Source organism: Nomascus leucogenys, chromosome 5 (genome assembly GCF_006542625.1).
Source record: "Nomascus leucogenys isolate Asia chromosome 5, Asia_NLE_v1, whole genome shotgun sequence".
NCBI lineage: Eukaryota > Metazoa > Chordata > Mammalia > Primates > Hylobatidae > Nomascus > Nomascus leucogenys.
Window position 1 is genome coordinate 31,466,067 of NC_044385.1, and position 18,118 is coordinate 31,484,184.

Consider the following 18,118-nt stretch of genomic DNA (forward strand, 5'->3'; position numbering starts at 1 on the left):
CATGTAGGCCACTAATCTCTTAGGGTCCCAAACACCCTTTCAGGGGCTCTGCCAGGGAAAAACTATGTTCATACTAACAGTAAGAACTTACATGTCTTTTTCACCTTCATCCCCTTCATGAGGGTACAGTGTTTTTCCAGAGGCTCCATGATGTGTGAGGATGTTGTCACTCTGCTAGCTAGTCATATACATGTCTCAGTATTCTTTTCCTTTAAAAACTTCTCTACTTTAATTTTCAATAAAATGATGACTATTGATCGATATAAAGATCAGAAACAAAAGTTCTTTGGGATGTTCAGTTGTTTTTAAGAAACAGGGGTCTTGAAACCAAAACACTGGAACTACTAATACATTTCACAAGTACATTTTACCTCCATATAGCACAGAAATAAAATCATAACCCTGTCTCTTGTCAGCAGTATGACTCTGGGTAAGACATTTAACTTATCTAAGCCTCAATTTCCTTATGTATAACAATACAAATCTCCTAGCTTCATGTGAAGATGAAATGGGATACACCAAGTCTGACATAGTAGGAGCGAAAACTTTACTCACAAATAATCTACCTTAGGAAGGATAGACAAGAAAATGGTAAACTGGTTGGGTGCAGTGGCTTATGTCTGTAATCTCAACAATTTGGGAGGCCGAGGCAGGCAGACTGCTTCAGCCCAGGAGTTCAAGACCAGCCTAGGCAACTTAGTGAGACCTCGTCTCTACAAAAAAAAAAAAAAAAAAAAAAGTATATATATATATATACACACACAAAAAAAAAAATTAGCTGGGCACAGTGGCACACTCCTGTGGTGGCTCAGGAGGCTGAGGTGGGAGGTTGGTTTGAGTCTTGGAGACAGAGGTTGCAATGAGCCGAGATCATGCCACAATACTCCAGCCCGGGCAACACAGTGAGTCTGTCTCCAAAAAAATTAAAAATGAAAAGAAAATGGTAAATGAATAACTTTTGTTACCATAAGGGAGGAGAACTAAATAACTGGGGCATGGGGAGGAGATGGCGAACTTTTCATTGATGCTGCACCCTTCACTTAGAAGGTACAGTTTATCAAAAGTAATAATTTAGTTAAAACCTTAAAAAATGATTTTTAAAGAATTTCCCTGCTCCTCATAGTTATAGCCTGGTAGTTGACATACCACTTCATTTTTTACGAAGTATTGTTGTTGTAAATTTATCTATGCAAAGAGCTAAGCATGCAATGATTGTTGCTGTGGGTATAAAATACTGCTTTGCTAAGGATGCTGTAGCAAACTCACATTTAATTGGCTGAGGCCTGAGCACACCCATATCAGTTTGCCATATACAGATTTTTGGTTAACTTGATTTCCATATGCAAAGTGAGAAGAAAGCTCTGATTTTAAAAAACATATATATATTATATCTTTTTCTCCTGAGTCATCAATCTCTACCTCATTATTGAAAAAATGCCATCAATATAAAAATATTCTCCTGGTATCTCCCATTCTTTAAATATGTGACTCCACGGGCCCCTCCAGCTACCATCTCCTGTTCCTGTTCCCCTTTACAGCCAAACTTCTCAAAAGAATATGTTAATATTCCCTGTGTCTACCTCTACACATCTGTTCTCCCTTCCACCCACTCCAACCAGGTTTCCGTCCTTATCACTCCATTAAAAGGCTCATATCAAGACCATTTGCCACCAAATCAAGAGCTCTTCCTATGCACAGCTTCCTTAACATTTCAGCAGCATTTGACACTGCTTACCACACGTCCTTTAAAAAATACCCTCTTCTCTCAGTTTCAAGGAGAACACACTGTATTGGTTTTCTTCCCTTTATTGTTCTGGTCTCAGCTTCTATTACTGATTTCCTCTCTGCTGCTGTCCCAGTCAGCCTCATGCTGCATCTGCCACTGAGTTTGGTCCTGAGCTCTCTCTTCTACTTGACCTACACTCTCTCCTTAGACTATGCCTAGACTCATTTAAGTCTACTTCTTAGATTTCACTCTACATTCACTTCTTCACCCCAGCCCTTCAGTTTAAATTCTGTCCATATTCACTGATAATACAAATACTTTTGAACACTTACTCTAGCCCAGCCACAATTAGAGGCATTTGGGGTTTAGAGAGAATGAGATAGATGCAGGCCTTTGACTCTGTGGAGTTTACGTTCTAGTGAGGAGAGACAGATAATAAGCAATAATCATTAAAAAAAATGGTATGTTAGAAGGTGATGAGTGCTTAAGAAAATAAATCAGGATAAAAAGAATCAAAATTGGGAGGAGACAGGGAGGAGAGTGGGTCAGTTGCAGTTTTAAATAAGAGTGGCTCACTGAGAAGATGAGCTGAAGTTACTCATGCAAACCTGTGCATAAAGTGGGTTGCGGGCAGAGAAAACAGCCAGTACAGAGGCCTCAAGGCACGAGCTTGTTTAGTATGTTTTGCAAATTTCAACAAGACTAGTGTGGCTGCAGTGCAGTTTTCCCACGGGAAAATGACAGGAGACAATGTCAGAAAGGAGGTGGAAGGGTGGGCAAAAAGAACAGGCTTTGATTATGAATAATTTGAGGAACTAGAACAGGGTTTTGAGCAGAGGAGTGACAGGATCTAACTTGTGTCCAAAATACACTTTTGCTATGTGGACAATGAGGATTTAAGGTTAAAAATAGGCTAACTGGCCGGGCGCAGTGGCTCACACCTGTAATCTCAGCACTTTAGGAGGCTGAGGCGGGCGGATCACAAGGTCAGGAGTTCGAGACCAGCCTGGCCAATATAATGAAACACCATCTCTATTAAAAATACATAAATTAGCCTGGCCTGTTGGTGTGTGCCTGTAGTCCCAGCTACTTGGGAGGCTGAGACAGAAGAATTGCTTGAACCTGGGAGGTGGAGGTTGCAGTGAGCCAAGAGGCTGCACTCCAGCCTCAGTGACAGAGCAAGATTCCATCTAAAAAAAGAAAAAAAAAAGGCAAACTAAGGCTATTGCAGTGCTGAGAGTGGGAAAGAATGGCTTAGATCAGAGTGGTAGTAGTAGATGTGGTGTGAATTGGTAGGATTCTGGATATATCTTGAAGTTAAATAAATCCAGTCCTATTTCCTAATGAGTAGAGTAGATGTGAAAAAAAGAGAAAATGAACCCAAAGTTTTTGGCCTAAACAACTGGAAGAATGAAGTTGTCATCAACTGAAAAAAAGGGAAGACTGCAGGTGAAGCACGTTTGCTAGGTACATCAGAATCATTTCAGTCAGGGAGACTGAACACTATGAGTTTTGAGATAGAAAGTTTATTATTATTGTTCATTAGAGACAGGGTCTTCTTATGTTGCCCAGGCTACACTCAAGCTTCTGGGCTCAAGCAATTCTTCCACCTTAGCCTTCCAAATAGCTGGGACTGCAGGTTTGCATCACCACACCCAGCTAAAGATGAGCGATTTCCCTAGGAATTAGACCTTACGCAATTGTGGGAATAGCTGGGAAAGTGAAGATTTGGGGAGAGGAGTAAGAAGATGGGTAAGGGAGTTGCCACCATGCCCATTCAAGAAGCCAAAGATGACCAGCCACCTTAGTGTCCCTGCCACAGATGCCTATGGAGAGGTCTATGGAAAGCAACTCCTCTGTGTAGCTACTATCTCTATGGGGCCAGCACCAAGTGTCAGGTGGTAGACCTGGGCCACTATTGGTTAAAGAGTCAGCAGCTGGAAAGAAGAGTCAGATTGGAGCAGAGGAGAATGAGGACAATCTGGAACCCACTTGCACCTCTGTGTCTATTCATCTTCACATCTAACTTCAACCACCTTCAAAGAGTAATGGCCACTGATTTACTTTCATTCTCCAAATTGTACATAAATGTATCTTTAATCCAGAATCAGATAGAGAAGATACATTACTTGCTGCTATATATAACAAAGTACTACAAGCTTCGTAGCTTAAAAACAATTTCTACTTGTTATCTCACAGTTCCCCTTTGTCAAGAGTCCAGGCCTTTTGTTCAAGGTCTCATAAGGCTACAATTAGGGTGTCTGTTGGGCTGTGTTCTCATCTGGAGGTTTGAATGGAGAAACATTTACTTCCAAGCTCATTCAAGTTGTTAGCAGAGTTCATTTCCCTTGTGCAGGAATGGGAGGGAGGCACTGGCTTCCTGTTGGCTGTTGGCCCTCATGTCCTAGAGACCACCCAGTTCCCCCCAACAGGGGTGCTTCACAGGCCATCTCATAGCATGGCAGTTTACTTCTTAAAAACCAGCCGAAGCATTTCACTTTCAGTCTGCCAAGATGGTGTCTGCCATATTTATGGCAGTGACATCCCAGAGCTTTGCCATTTTCTATTAGTTAGCAACAAGGCATAGGCCCTGACTGCACTCAGTAGGAGGGAGAATCCCACAAGGGCATGATTCATTGCAGGGGTCACCTTAAGGTGTGTCTCCCACAGAAGGAATTCTGAGATATGGAGTTTCACCTTAACCAATTTGACATAATACAAACTTCAAAAAAGGGAAAATCAAGAGATCATATGGAGACTTGTTAAGTTTGAGATGTATTAGACATCCAAATGAAGAGGTTAACAAGGCAATTGGATATAAGACTGGATTTTGGGAGATATGTCCAAGGACCCTCAAATGTGTATCCCTAATTCAGTCTCTTCCCAAAACGATAGATTCATTGGTCTGTCTACTTGACATCTTGAACTTAACAAGACCAAAGCTTTTCCTTCCATCTCCAAATCTGTTACTGCTCAGAGTTCTACATCTCATTAAATGGTACCCTCACCTACCCTTTCTTTCGAGAAAAAAAGACCTAAGAGTCGTCCTTCATTCCTCTCTTTCCCTTGCCTTCTACGTTCAATCCATCATAATTCTATTGGTTCTACGTTCAAAATATAAATCCACCCCCTTAATTCTATGTCTACCATTACCACCCTAGTCCAAGCCACTATTACCCATTCCTGGCCTTCAGCAAAAGCCTTTGAATGTCTCCCTTCCCTCTCTTGACCCATGTTATGAACTGGACTTGTGTTCCTCCCAAAATGCATACATTGGAGCCCTAACCCTCAAGGTGACTGTATTTGGAGATAGGGCCTTTAGGAAGGTAATTAAGCTTAAGTGAGGTCATAAAGGTGGGACTTTTATCCTATAGGATTAATGTTCTTATAAGAAGAAGAGACACCAGAGATACCTCTCTGCATGCACACAAAAATGACAGGCAAACACATCCAGAAGACAGCTGCCTATAAGCCAGAGGAGAGGCTTCACCAGAAGCCAACCGTGAAGGCACCTTGATCTTAGAATTCTAACCTCAAGAATTGCAAGAAAATGAACTTCTGTGTTTAAGGCAACTCAGTCCGTGATTCTTTGCTATAGCAGTCCGAGTAGACGAATGCAATAGCCTCCATATATTCTTCACACATCAGCCAGAATGATTTCTTCAAAACCTAGATTAAATTGTGTCACACCCTTGTTTACGGGCCTTCGATAGTTTTCCACTGAAATTGGAATCAGACTTGAACTCTTTACCTTGGCCTCTAGGATTGATACCATCTAGCTCCTGCTCATCCTTTTGACCTTCTCTCGGGCCATTCTTCTCTCCATCACCTGGCTTGGTCGCACTAGCTCCTTTCTGTCAACAGAAACACCAAGTCTTCCCATTTTAGAGTTTCTGTTCTGCTCTTGCTTTTGCCAAAACTTTCTCCCCTGATTCTTCACACAGCTGGTGTTTTTCTGCAATCTTGCCTAAATATAACTTCCTCAAGGACCTTTCTTACCCGCCCTTGTTATATCAAGAACTTCATTCACTCTTCCCCACCACCTAAGCCCAAATGCTAATTAGTGCACCACTCTACCTATTCCCTTCATAATTTACCACAATTTCCAATTCTCTCTCTGTGTGTTGATCTCTCTCACTGTGTGTATATTGCCCATTTGTCCTCGTTTATAATGTAAAACTCAGGAAGGTAATGACCTTGCCTTCCTTGCTTTCTCTTGTATCCTCAGAGATTAGGAGCATGCCTAGTGCATAAGAAGCTCTCAATACAGGTGTGTATTTATTTAATCAAGGCTTAAATAAATATGAAGCTATGGCCCAAATGGCAATTTTTATATGAGTTTTAGTACCGTTTTGCTACTATTTCCATAGAATAATCAGAGTGAAATTGCTGGGTCACAGTGTATGCACATTTTTAATTTTGATAGATCAGAAGTACTGCTTTTTAATATTTAGTGTGACTGATTTGCCACTTTAAAATTTAATTATCACAAATTTAATTTTTTTCTCTTCTCCTTTGAAAAATGAGGCATTTCAAAACCATTTTCCCCCCAGTGTTTTTAATGGTAACTGAAGCATCATTGTTCATTTTGCAAGAACTCTAGCTTTTGCTTTATAGGTTAAATTGATACAGCCAACTTGTCTATAAAGAAAATGTCTGAGAATTGAGTCTTCTTTTTGAATTGACCCCTCCATTACAAAATGAATGATGTATTCTAAAGAGAGAAAAAAAAACCTTCTCCCTTTTCACATATCATTCTTCTTTTCTGAGTGTAGAGAGTTGTTGGAGTAAAAGCATTAAAGTGATCCCAGTGTTAATATGTGGATCCTCCAAGCTGAATATTTTAAGTTTGAAATTTACAATTGTTATAACAATTGGCCCCTGCCTAATCCATTAGGCGACAGCATTAGCTAGAACCCAGAGCTAGGAATGCTTTAACACTTATGAGTACATTTGAGTTGGCCTCATTGTTACCCAGTTGTCAATAGTATCCTTAACATTTCCAGCTGCCTCATCACTGTTTGATATGTACAAGGGGCTAGGACAAGGGTGTAAAGAGTCCCACTCAAACATGTCCTCAGTATCAGGAGAAAACACACTTCAGGAATGCGTGGTTCTGTTAGTGCGTCAGGACAGAAAACAGGAAAATTGGTTTTAACACCATTCAGTTATTATACTCCCTGCCTCAATTGAAATCAAAAGAAAAATCCTTGTGTCTAAAGAATAATTATAAATTTTGAAATAGAGCGAACATTCCATAAAGAAAATTTTAAATATTTTTCCTAAGAAAATACTTTCCTATTACCTTGTGCAAATGGCAATCTATACTTATTGGCTGAATAATAATTAAGTGAGTTAATTAATTAATTCCTGGCAGATTTATTATTTCATTAGTCACTGACCATGATCTATACCACGATAGGGTGAAATTTAAAAGTTCTTCCATTATTCCTTCAAATTGCATTGCAGAGCTCTTCACACTTAATTAGTTCTTAAATGTTTTGCCTAATGTTACTTATTGTTTCCTAACAAATGCAGTTCAAAAACTTTAGGGTGACATTCACAGCCCTCTTCAGTCTTACCACAATCCCCTTTCCAGCCACAATCCCCACTATTCCCCTGCAACCATCACACTTCTGCTACGTTGAACTGCCACCCAGGTATCTCCAGAACTTTCTTCTGTTTCTTCTTCTAATCCCTCATTTATTTTTATCTACTCAAATTCTACATCTTTCCTGGCCTGGATCAAATGCCACATCTCAATTAAGTCTTCCGCAAGTCCTCACCCCCTTTCTTCTGAATTACAAGTATCTCCTTAGTATTTCTCTGGCACTTATTATAGCACTGCCACACTGAATTGTGTGTATGTATATACATTATTGATTTGCTCTATTAGATTATAAGTTCCTCAGAGTCAAGAGTCTGTGTTACCCATCTTTTATCTTCCATTGCCATTTTATAGAGTCTTTTGCATAAAAGATGCTCAAAAATGTTTAAAGAAGTAAACTGGCTGCTGAGAAACAATGCTAAATGTTTGCACTGAGCATTTTGGCAGCTGTGTCATCCCACTTGGTGATGCCGCCTAGCACTTACACATTAAACAACAGGCCTGAACACTAAACAATGGGCCATGGTCCTAAAGGGTATTTTGTTCTACCATTCTTGTATTGTGAGTTGATCTTTCATTCCAGAGCAACTCTGCATGTATGTGTGTGCTGTCAAAATAAATGTCTTTTTTGTCTCACCAGCTGAGATACATTTAGGTGAAGATGGCACTGGTAAAGGAAGTGTACAGGCGAAGTCCGTGAAAATGTTCTGACAATGTTTATATTTTGCAGGCTTGGAAGTCTCATGCCAAGTGAACCATGGATAAGTATTCAAGTTTGATATTTGCCTAATGCGTGGTAAAAAAATAATAATAATAATAATTTCTGTATCAAGACTGATTTGATGGCCAGGTGCTGTGGCTCATGCCTGTAATCCCAGCACTTTGGGAGGCCACGGTGGGTGTATCACCTGAAATCTGAAATTCAAGACCAACCTGGCTAAGATGGCGAAACCCTGTCTCTACTTAAAATACAAAAATTATCTGGGAGTGGTGGTGGGCACCTGTAATCCCAGCTACTCAGGAGACTGAGGCATGAGAATCGCTTGAACCCAGGAGGCGGAGGTTGCAGTGAGCTGAGATTGAGCCATTGTACTCCTTGCATTCCAGCCTGGGTGACAAGAGTGAAACCCCGTCTCAAAAAAAAAAAAGCGGATTTGAATTTTGCAAAATAGTATTAGATATAAATATGTTGATCAACTTTTGGGGAACTTAAAGGTTAACTTTATAAATGGAGTGGAAAAATAGTCCTGAAGAATCCATGCCTCAAATTATCTGGCTTTCAAAAATCTAGAAAAATATTTTGTGTTGATTTGTAAACATTACAACATATAAAAGTCATCCAATTGCCTGGATGTACTCTATCCAAAGTCATGGCTTTTAGATAACAGTTAATGGGAGCTCGAACTGCTTCTCACATTTTATTTGTGATCTAAATAAGAAACTCTAGGTCTCAGGTACAATCATTCCTTATCATTAAGACAAGATAAAATATAATTAATGATAAAGGATCTGGGCAGTTCAACTTAAGAATACAGAGGTTAATATACTTAATTCTAGATTCTTCTGAAGTTCTCTTTGCACAAAAAGGCGAATTTTTGATGTGACTTATTCTCTGGTTCTTGGTATTCATGATAACTAAGGAGGCAAGGGAACCCCATGACTTGGTTAGGATGCAGAAGCCAAAACTCATCCATTTCAGGATAAAGAGCCCAGGATAAGGGAAAATCATAAATGAAAGACAAAGGCAGAAGAAATCCCACTGGCTTAGAATGAAGTTGATGGTGACCAGGAAGATTAACCCTTTCCAAAATATAATATGTACACGTAATACTCTGTTGATGAACACAACAGTGCCTATACTTCATCATTTTGGTTTGTTACTGGGAGCAGGGTAAAAAGATTCCTAAGGTCTACAGTAAGTGAGTTTAGTGAAAATGCACCCCAAAGACCAGAGGGAAAGCTCTGGAAACTGCTGGATCATCAGATCAATAGACTCAAGATGACTAAGTTGGGAAGCTTTATGCAGTTTAAACATTTGTGCAGGGAGTATCCCCACACAGCCTTTTATTGACAGCTACAGATCAATGATAATTTTTGATCATTTTCAACCTACATAAACCTATTGACCCCATGGCCACCTTTGGGGCACTTCAAGTCATCAAAAATGATCAGAGGAGGTGGTGTAAAATTGTCAGACTGCTGAAGACTCCAAGTAGTTTCATATGTCCCCAGGAGCTGAGTTGAGAGGTTAAAATATAGTTCAAATTGCCAGCAGAACCTCAACTAACAGAGTGTTCCAGAGAGTCTTGTCTTTATGTCTCATAAAATGAGGCACTGATTTGTATCCAAACTCTGACCTTCATGCGTATAAAGTTAAAGAAGGAAAAAAGAGGCTGAATCCCATCGAAGATATTAGATTGCAAATAATGGATTATTCCTAGTAAAATATTTCTTCCTGTTTTTCTTTGTTAAGTCATCTTCTTCATCTGCTGCCTAACAAAAGTAGCTGACATGCTTGTAGAATTATGTACAATATGGACATGGACATAGAATGAACAAAGACAAAACAGAAGCAAGTGCAAGGTGGCAGGCCAGAAGTCAGGGACAGCAAAAAATGTAGTCAAAAAAGTCATTAGGAAGAGTGAAAGGAAGGAAAGAGCAAAATAATGGCAGTGAAGGGGAAGAAGTAAGAGTATTGAATTAAGATAATCTCTATAGAGGAAAAGGAGTGAGAGAAGAAGGAAAGGGTGAATAAGAGGAAAGGGAAAGGAAGGAACGGAAGGTGAAGCAAAGGAGTAAAAGGAAGGAAAATCGTCTTTAGTGATGACTTTTCCTAGTCAGTGAGACAGAATGCTACATCTCCAAAGGAAGGAACTGAATCCAAAACATCTAAGATCCACAGTGCTCAAGCAAATATCCTAAATTTAAGAAAAATAACACGTAACTGAGTATGTAAATGAGAGCCAACCCAATCCACGGAGTGAACTGCATCCAAATTATGCAGCAGGATTCTAAAATAGTGAACTTTGATGTTGGAAATTCATTCAGGAGAGAATAATATAAATTATTTCCTAAAACGTCAAAGAATAAATTGGCAAAGATTATCTTGCCATTTTTATGTTTTCTTCATTTTTTAATATAGCTTTTACTAAACATAGACAAAAACTATGGCTATTATTTAGATCTATTTAAGGAGTCCATATGTGTTATATGTGTGTGTGTGTATGTATATGTATATGTACATATATATATATGTATATATATAACTTTTCAGGAATAACAAATTAGCCAGATGCAGCAGTGGCTCACACCTGTAATCCCAGCACTTTTGGGCAGCCAAGGCAGAAGAGTGACTTGAGCTGTAGAGTTGAAGACCAACGTGGGCAACATAGTGATACACAATCCCTAGGAAAGGAAAGGAAGAAAGAGAGAAAGAGAGAAAGGAAAGAAAGAAAGAAAGAGAGAGAGAGAGAGAGAGAGAGAAAGAAAGAAAGAAAGAAACAAACAAACAAAGAAAGAGAAAGAAAAGAAACTTTTTTTTTTAATTAGCCACTCATGGTGTTACATGCCTGTAGTCCCGGCTACTCCAGAAGCTGAGGCAGGAGAATCACTTGTGCCCAGGAGTTCAAGGCTGCACCAAGCCATGATCATGCCACACTCCAGCCTAGGCAAAAGAGCCAAATAATAATAATAATAATAAATTAAATAAATAAATAAATAAATAAATAATGTAATATGAGAACTTGTCCTCAGTATAATTTCATGATACAGAAATTATCTTTTACATCCCAACATGTGGTTATTTCTCTCTCTGTTTTTTTTAAGATACATATAGACCAGGTTAAGCAAAACAACTGTTGTAATGATCCTTTGTAGGAGTATACCCCTAAAACTTTTCTGTTCCAGACATGCATGAACTTCAACTTGCAACCTACAGGCCATATTTCTATATTAGATGGTGAAGGTTTGGAAGCTAGGGCATTTTGAATACTTCTGCTTTCAAGGATCTGAGCCATAAATGTTTATTAAAAGAATCTATAATGAAATCAGTTTTGTTATTTTTTTAATGGTTGCCTGGAGTGTGTTGGATGACTGAATGCCAGTTGTTAATCATTAAGTACTCATGTTACCAAAAGTGTTTGATAGTATTGCCATCTAGGGGCTGAATGGAATTCTCAGCTCTGAAATAAACTGTAATTGAGCAGGTGCAGCTATTGACAATATACATATGTTTTTGCTTTATAGCCCACATGCTTTTCATGTTTCTTATGACAAAAGCTTATGAAAAAATGTCCCCCAGCAGCCCACCTTTTTTATATATAATCTGTTAGAGGTGATTACTATTTGCTTTGGAGCATATGCTTTTTTGGCATCTATTACTGAATATTCTGAACAAAGAATTATTCTTTTTTGCATTTTTAATCTTGCCCATGTTTGCCCTATTTCCACAGAAAAGGAATCATTTATCAGCAAAGAATGTTTGTAATCGGGACTTTTAGCATCTTCAGATTTAATATTCATTATGGTCATTCTAGTTTTGTGCTATATTTATCTAAAAGGCCAATGCAATGTTGTGGAGAAATAAGTTTTTAAATATTTATGATCTAACTTTTAATATTTTAAAAAGGAGAAATTAGTATTTCTGTAAAATTTGTTTCAGAGTCTGGTTGCTCAGCAAATGTTTAAATATTAAAAGATTTCAAGAGGTTAGCATGTAATATCATAATGGGACTTATTGAAATAGGAAAATTGACTTTACAAGTTTTTGATATGTGAAGGAAATTGTATTTTCTCTGCCTATGTTTAACACATAACAAGAAATAACACAGTTAAAATATACAGCCAATAGTGTCAGAAAACAGCACCAAAACCTATTTCTACATTGTTTTGTTTTTGTCTAACCAGTTTGTTTGGAAAGCAATTCTGTTTGATTTTGTCATCTTGTTTTAGATTTTATCCAAAATGATATTTGGATGTCCCCACACATAATTTTTTCTGATGTTCTTGGGTGCCTACTTTCAGAAATAACTTTCACTACTCCACTTTATATTCTTCCTCCCTGTTCATCAAGGAAAGAAGACAATTGAAGACCACGTATCACATTCAAACATCTAATAAACCAAAGCAGATCATTGAATGCAAATATCCTACTAACCCAGTCAAAACTTTCTCATGATTTCTTATATCCACTGGGGATGGTTGGTACACAACAGAAAATGCCAGTGTGTGTGTGTGTGTGTGTGTGTGTGTGTGTGTTTACCTATAAACACATTACTACCCCACTTGCAGACATAATTCCTATTTTAAAAAGACATATCCTTTCAGTCCAGATGTGGAAAGAGCACCCCAGGGCCTTTAGGATTCTTTTTTTTTTTTTTTTTTTTTTGGAGATGGAGTCTTGCTCTGTCACCCAGGCTGGAGTGCAGTGGCACGATCTCGGCTCACTGCCAGCTCCGCCTCCCGGGTTCACGCCATTCTCCTGCCTCAGCCTCTCCGAGTAGCTGGGACTACAGGCGCCCGCCACCACGCCCGGCTAATTTTTTGTATTTTTAGTAGAGACGGGGTTTCACCGTGGTCTCGATCTCCTGACCTCGTGATCCGCCCGCCTCTGCCTCCCAAAGTGCTGGGATTACAAGCGTGAGCCACCGCGCCCGGCCTAGAAGCATTAGGATTCTTAGCTCCAGTTTAGTTATGCCAAATATGTTAATGCTGCTCTCCAAGCAGAAAAACAAACAAACAAATTTAAAAAATCCTAATTTGGCTATCCCTTTTTTCTTTTCTTTTAAATCAACAAAGACCAAATTCTCCAAGCCTAGCTAACAGTGACTTTTGGTAGGTTTCATAGTTTTACTTATGGTGCTTTTAACAAATGAAAATATTTTTATATCTATATTAATAACAGACTTCTTTAAGGGTGTTTGTACATGTATAGTTGAATTGGCTTGTTACTGTTTTCTTGTGTTTATTTGTTTTATTGAATTCGTAAGATATATATACATGCCAAGAGAATGAGAGAGGGAGACTGGGAAGATGGAGAGTCTTGTGTACAAACAGATAGTGTTGGGGATTTGGAAATTAAGCGTGTTCAGATTAATTCTCCAAACCCTTAATATTAACCTGGCAGGCAATTATCCCGGTCTCTGACATGCAGCTTGGTACCACTGATTTCCATTTTGAGCTGGACGCAGCACTGATCTGAAGCATCATGTTTTGTTTTGTTTTTTTAATGTTTATATATCACACGCTTTGGGCTGCAAGCACTGAAAAGTTAAGGATCCTATCTGGTCCACTTTCTGAATGTCTGAAATCATACAACATTGGGTAATATATTCAGGGTGTCAACAAGAATAAGAAAAAAAATGCATTGTTTTCTTAATGATAATTCAAAACTCTGCTGTGGTGTTTGCGCTGCTGTTGCCTACGTGCTTTGGCCATGAGGTTCAGAGAATGACTTTCCAGCAATATTGTCAGTTTAAAAAAAAAAAAAAAAAACTTAACCTGTAACCTGTTAACTTTCTTACAGGGAACAAGCCATCAAGCCCACCTGTTCGGGTTAGAACCATTCACAACATACCGCATTGGTGTTGTAGCAGCAAACCATGCAGGAGAAATTTTAAGCCCCTGGACTCTGATTCAAACCTTAGAATCTTCCCCAAGTGGACTGAGAAATTTTATAGTAGAACAGAAAGAGAATGGCCGGGCATTGCTACTACAGTGGTCAGAGCCTATGAGAACCAATGGTGTGATTAAGGTAATGTCTACCCTGCGTAAGAAATTATGTTTGGTGTTCTCCAGATAAATAGATGGGCCCTGACATGCCATCAGGTCACTGTGGGAAAAATCCCTTCGCAGCCTGTTTAATTCTCCTTGATAGCTCCTCCAGGCACTTAATCATAGATCAGAGAAAACTAGCTTAGATGTGTGATGCTTCCTATGAACCCAACACTGAGCTAAATGCTCTCCATGGATTATCTCATTTAATCCTCACATCAACCCTACTAGGTGGGTACCACCAAACCTCATGAGGCATATGCAGGCTAAGTAACTGTCCAAGCCTGCATTGTAAGTAATTGAGTTGGGATTTGGAACTCACATCAGAACTGAACTCTAAATGACTGTGTTCTTACTGCCTCTTGAATTATCCTACCCAGTTATTTGCTTAAGACTTGCCTAATTTATGCTTCAAACAGAGCTCATTAAGCAAGCCACAGGTGTCTGCTAACTTCCCAACTTCTGTATGTAGCCGTGAGAAACAACGTTATAAATGTCATATACGTATCTCAAGCTCCGCCAGCCCGTGAGTACAGGGGAGATTGTATTTTCATGAATAGCCTGAATTTTGATGTTTTGAACCTTCAGCCACACAAAAGCCAGCCCTCATCTACCTCTCTGATGTTCCTCCCCAAGGATGGTGGCAGACATACCTGTTAGTTCATGCTACTGCCTTTACCTCCAATCTCTCCTGGCCGTGGTCCATCTCTTAGGCCCTCATCAACTACCTTCTGTGGGCTGGGACTGCAGAGTCCCTCAGCCTGCAGCTGCTATAGACACACTACCCTTTTGTTTGCCACTCCTTCTCCAAGAGGCAGACTCCCACATCAATTCCACATCACAGGGCTGAGACTAAGCTGTTACTTTTAATAAAGCCTCCCTGAAAACCCTAAGAGAGGGATGACAGCAGGAAATTACGTGCAGCAATAACTAAGAACTGTAACTAGAGCTCACAGGCCCAGGTCCATCCTGTGGGCCTCTCTGTGGGCTGCCTCTCTGCCTAGCTTCAAGGCCTGCTGCAAGTAGCAGTAGCAAGCTGCTTCCCACCAGCCTGCCTACATGTGGACAGAAGCCAGACTTCTCCCCACTGGGGCAAGAGGCTTGAGCCTTAGGATTCATGACCTTAAAATCCAAATCACGGCCCCAAGGCACCCATCAGAAAAGAAAGCTCCTTTTCCCTCACAGCACTTCTCCTTGTGGGTATCTGGAGCCAGGAGAGTATCTGCTTCTTCCCGGCATGATTGACAATAAGAATATTGACTCCTTGGGCCTTTATTTACGTTTCGCCAAATATTAAGCAAATATTTGGTGAAATACTTCTACTAAGTGCCATATACGTATTCATGAGTGAACAAGACAGTCAAGTTCCCTGATGTTACAGACCTTGTGTGAGTGCACGTGCATGTGTGTGTGTGTGTGTGTGTCTGTGTGTATAAATGTGGCAGAGTATATGAATGGTGGGGGTACAGAAAAGCAAACAATAAGCTAGTAAATAAATAAGCAAGGGAATTACAGAGAGCGATGAATGCTATAAAGAAAATTAAATAGAATAATGTAATTATGCCTGCTCAGGCTATTTTAGAATGGAATATCATTTGAATCGAGTTGACATTTGAGCAGAGTCCTGAATGACAAGACAGAGTTAGTTATGTGAGGATATGGGGGCAAAATGTTCCAGACAAAATGAACAGCAAATGCAAGGCCTGAAGCCAGGAATGAACTTGGTGTATTCAAGGAAAGAGAAGAAAGCCAGTGTGTATGAAGTATTTGGGGGAAAGAAAGATGGCACTAGAAGAGGTTGGAGGGACTGGTAGGAGACAGATTGTGCCCAACCTTGTAGGCTGTGGTAAAGAGTTTAGAATTTGTTCCAAGTGCAATGAAAAATTACTGAAGGCTTTAAGCAAAGGAATAGCATGATCAAATTTATGTTTTTAAAAATCACTCTGGCTACCCTGTGGAAAATGGACCAATGGAGTTTGAGAACTATTGAAGATTTCAAGGTAGAATTGAAGGTGGGTCAAATTAGAGTAGCAGTTGTGAAATCATGCACTATAGGTGAATTGAAGATACATTCAGAAGATAGAGATGACAAAATGTGTTAATGAGCTGAATGAGAGACATGAAGGAAAGGGAGTGCTTTGGGATGACATTTGGGTTTAGGCTTTGGGCTATTGATGAGGAACGGGAGACTGGAAGATGAACAAGTTAGAGGGGCAAGTAGATAGTGTGAGGTACAAGTCTAAAACTCCTGAGAGAGTTCTTTGCTGGGATAAATGTTCAGAATCTGTTAGCAGATGGATGTTATATAAACCCATGGTGCCAGAGGAGATCAGCTATGGAGAGAATGTAACTCAACCTGTTGAGAGTCTGGGATCAAGCCCTCCAGCATAAATGGGGAGGTCAAGAGGAGGAAAGAGAGCCAGCAAAGACTGATAAGAGGGAACTAGGCTAGAAGGAAAAGTACATGAGTGGAGTGTCCAAAAAGAGAAGAGAAAATATGCCAAAATGCTGCTGAGAGCAGAAGTAAAATGATGGCAGAGAAGCCACCCCGAGTATAGGAATGAGGAGGTCACTGTGATCTTGACAAGGAGAGTATGCGGTAGAATGGGAAACCTGGTTGGCATGGCTGGTTGAGGAGAGAATGGCAAGGGAGGAAATTAGGACAGCAACTCATTAAAGCCGTTTAGATGAAAAGAAAAGCAGAGAAATGGAGCAATAGGTGGAGACTGTGGAACGGGGAAGTTTTATTTAAAATCGTTGAAAAATACTAGAGTACATTTAAACATGAATGGAAATAACCAATAGAGGGAGATAAACTGGTGATGTAGGAGATAATGAGAATAACGGCAGTAGTGAAGTCTTGGGGAAGGAGGAAGGGATGGGATACAGTGCTTAGGTGGCCTTCAGTAGGGACAGAGATATTTCATTCATAGCAGAAAGACGAAAGGCAAATCATGTAAGTCTAGATTCACATGGATACAGAGGTCAGAATATATAACATGGAAGCATTCTTTTCTAACTGCTTCTATTTTCAATGAACTATGTGGTTATGTCAACAATCAATCAACGGTGAGGGAGGGAAGAGGGTGTTGGCAATTGGGGGAAAGGAGGAAATATGAAATAATCACCTGGGAAAATGACAGAGCAAAAGCATGAGGGAATAAAATAGGATTACAAATTGGTAATCGCCTATTTAAAACATATGGTTAAAAGTTTAAAGTGAGACCAGTAAAAATGTTTGGGTGTTTTTCTACAAACCCATTTCAGAGCTTGAGTATAGAGGGAAAGCTAAATTTTACACTAGAGATTTGCCAGGTGAATATCAGGAGCAGCAAGGGGTGCTGGTGGGGGGTCACAGAGGCTGCAAGCTAGTTATGGAACCTACGCTCCCTTCAGAAGATATGGCAGTCCCCTTCCCTCATGGGGGTGGTCTTGCCCTGGGTCCTCAACAAGAAAATCACACCAACATACAACATTCCAACATAAAGAGATTTCCAAACTTCTAGGCTATGTAATCTTAGAAAAAAAAATGGAGTATATTAACAATTTAGTCTAAATTAAGCTTGCCCAAGAACCACTCCTGGGAATGTTTGAAGGGTGTGCCTTCCAAGGGCTGTAAAATATGTCCTGTCCCCTCTTGAGAGTCACCGTGATAGGGAGTCATCAGTAGGAGTGTGTCATCTCTCTCAGGTTTGTTGGAGCAGGAAAAGATTGGAAAATCACTGTTCAAAAACACCTGCATTCAGATTAACTTACTTCCCATCTTACAAAAGAAATGAATAATACAAGGATGAAAACTTGCTCTACATTTGTACAGTATAATAAGCACTCAGATGTTTTTTTCCAGAACAAAAGACTACTTTGCCCCCAAAGGAGCAATCAATTCTGCCATGGCCTGCAAGAGAAAACAGGGTGTTTTTTTCAGTCTCCTAGTCATAAAGATTTATATACATGTATATATGTACATGCATATATATATGTATGGATATTTGTACTTATGTATAAAATATAGG

General features: G+C 39.6%; 1 protein-coding gene across 1 annotated transcript in view; it reads left to right on the forward strand.

Moving 5' to 3' along the window:
- Window positions 1-18,118, forward strand: part of USH2A (usherin) — a 795,293-nt gene that overhangs the window by 715,514 nt on the left and 61,661 nt on the right. Inside the window, exon 62 of the mRNA XM_012506628.2 lies at window positions 13,858-14,085. Coding sequence (XP_012362082.2) covers window positions 13,858-14,085 — 228 coding nt within the window. The remainder of the gene's footprint in view (window positions 1-13,857; window positions 14,086-18,118) is intronic.